At 39.1% G+C, this 2,584-nt stretch overlaps 1 protein-coding gene across 1 annotated transcript in view; it reads left to right on the forward strand.

Annotated features, from left to right (window-relative positions):
• LMLN (leishmanolysin like peptidase) overlaps positions 1-2,242 on the forward strand; it is a gene marked incomplete at its 3' end in the record, with an annotated part of 26,183 nt that extends 23,941 nt beyond the window's left edge. The window contains exon 7 of the mRNA XM_003804081.2: positions 2,137-2,242. Within this exon, the coding sequence (XP_003804129.2) occupies positions 2,137-2,242 (106 nt within the window). The remainder of the gene's footprint in view (positions 1-2,136) is intronic.
• Positions 2,243-2,584: the final 342 nt, after the last annotated feature.

Here is a 2,584-nt window from a genome sequence, read left to right on the forward strand (position 1 = left end):
CAAGGGCACTCTACCCAGGGTGACAGCTTGAGGCTCTGTCTCAAAAATAAATAAATAATAAATAAATAAATAAATAAACAGGATGCTATAATGTAAAAGAGAATAAAGAGAGGTAAGCATCATTTAGATCAATTAGGCAAGGAATGCCTGTTTGAGAGAGAGAAATTATAGCTGTGACCTGAACATTGATATGCTTTAGCCAAATAAAGAGGAAGGGAGGGAAGAGCTAATGTTAGGAAAAAGTCATGTGTACCTATTGCTGTCAGGAGTCACTTCAGTAGATACTGTTGGAGGGTGAGTGCTTGGAGAGGCAGACAGGATCGTTTATTGTAACCTCTGTAGGAAGTCCCTGAAGGGTTGTAAGCCTTACAGTGGCATCCATTTTATATTTTAGAGGTCATCATGGCAATGTTTTGATAAGTGAATTATGATCATACATCTTTTTTTTTTTAAGACAGAGTCTCATTATGTTGCTCTCAGTAGAGTGCTATGGCATCACAGCTCAAAGCAACCTCATACTCTTGGGTTTAAGTGATTCTCTTGCCTCAGTGTGACTATAGGTACCCACCACAATGCCCAGCTATTTTTTGGTTGTAGTTGTCGTTGTTTGGCAGGCCTGGGCTGGGTTTGAACCTGTCAGCTCCAGTATGTGACTGGCACCCTAGCCACTGAGTTATAGGCACTGAGCCAATCATACTTTTTCTAAGTGTAAATCTACTGCTATCAAATAGGGACAAAGTGTACTTTATTTTTAAAATTTAAATAAAGCAAATGGGGCAGCACCTGTGACTCAGTGAGTAGGGTGCTGACCCCATATACCGAGGGTGGCAGGTTCAAACCCAGCCCCAGCCAAACTGCAACAACAAAAAAAAATAGCTGGGCATTGTGGTGGGCATCTGCAGTCCCAGCTACTGAGGAGGCTAAGGCAGGAAAATCGCCTAAGCCCAGGAACTGGAGGCTGCTGTGGGCTGTGTGACACCACAGCACTCTACCGAGGGCGATAAAGTAAGACTCTGTCTCTACAAAAAAAAAAATAAATAAATAAAGCAAATGTTCTTTGTAAGTAGATAATCGTACCTTGGTGGTACAAGGATTGTGATATTTCTGTGATACTTCCGTGGTCGGAGAAAGGATCTTAAGGTTCCTTAGCATTGTTCATTTGCCATAGGTTTTGAAAGACAGGTAAGTACATGGTGGAACTGATTGAATTACTCTGGACTCTGGGTCCTGAGTTCTTCTCTTGGGCTCTAAGGGCTCTTGGCACAGAGAAAGAGAAAGAATTCTATATGATGGGAAGGTAAAAATCTTTCTGTGCACGTAGGCAGTGTTGGTATAGCAGAGAGTGCACAGCAAGATGGAGATAAGAAGGACCAGCAGCTCTCTGTAAGCTGAGCAGTTTGCATATTGCATGTCCTATAAATATAGTAGAACATGCTTAAGTCAGATTTGATTCTGCAAGTAAAATAGTGTTAGAATGTAAGTTTTTTGGTTCATTCATTTTTTAGGTATTTTTTGACATGTTTAAAAATTCATACTTGGGCCAGGCACGGTGGCTCACAACTGTAATCCCAGCACTCTGGGAGACCAAGGCAGGTGGATTGCTTGAGCTCATGAGTTTCAGAACAGCCTGAGCAAAAGTGAGACCCCGTCTCTACTAAAATAGAAAAACTGAGACAAGAGGATCGCTTGAGCCTAAAAGTTGGAGATTGCTGTGAGCTATGACGCCATCGCACTCTACCTAGGGCAACAGCATGAGACTCTGTCTCAAAAAGAAAATTCACACTTGGATGGCACCTGTGGCTCAAGGAGTAGGGCACTGGCTCCATATACGGGGCGGGGGGTGGGTTTAAGCCCAGCCCCAGCCAAAACTGAAAAAACAAACAAACAAACAAACAAAAAAACAATTCACACTAAAGTATAAAAAACTGACCACATACTTTTGTGGAACCAGGTGTTGATGTGATATTCCTGAGAATAATAAATGATAGTAAGCTGTTATGATGCAAATTTACATTTGATATTTAGCAATGATATTTTTTGTCCTTGAGCAGTTTTTGACAGAGACATGTACATTAGTGAATATTGTACTAAATAAATAATGGAATATAAGTAAAAATTCAATGTCTATTTTAACAGGCCAATAGCAGGATACGCTAACCTGTGTCCAAATATGATCTCGACCCAGCCTCAGGAGTTTATTGGAATGCTGTCCACAGTGAAACATGAGATTATTCATGCCCTGGTAAATTCTACCATAACCTACTATTATTTCTTCATGCCATGATTTTCTACTTCTTATGTTGTTAGTTTGATGCATATATTAAATTTTAAGATTGTATGGATTCTTAGATTCATGTTCAGTAAAATATGAATAATTAGGGCTCTGCCAATAAAGAATTTTAATGATTAGGATAGTGGCTAGGTTGATTTTTGCTATCTTATATAATTAAACAAGTAAATCTATTGGGTAAATTTGGGTTTTTGAAAAACAATTAAGCTCCTTAAGAAAAAACTTAGTAATTTAGAAAAATATACCTTCCTCTGGAATGATAACTCATGTCCTAATGATAGCTTTTTTTTTTTT

The sequence above is a fragment of the Otolemur garnettii genome, unplaced genomic scaffold, assembly GCF_000181295.1.
Source record: "Otolemur garnettii isolate 467f Iridium unplaced genomic scaffold, OtoGar3 scaffold00310, whole genome shotgun sequence".
NCBI classification, from domain to species: Eukaryota; Metazoa; Chordata; class Mammalia; order Primates; family Galagidae; genus Otolemur; species Otolemur garnettii.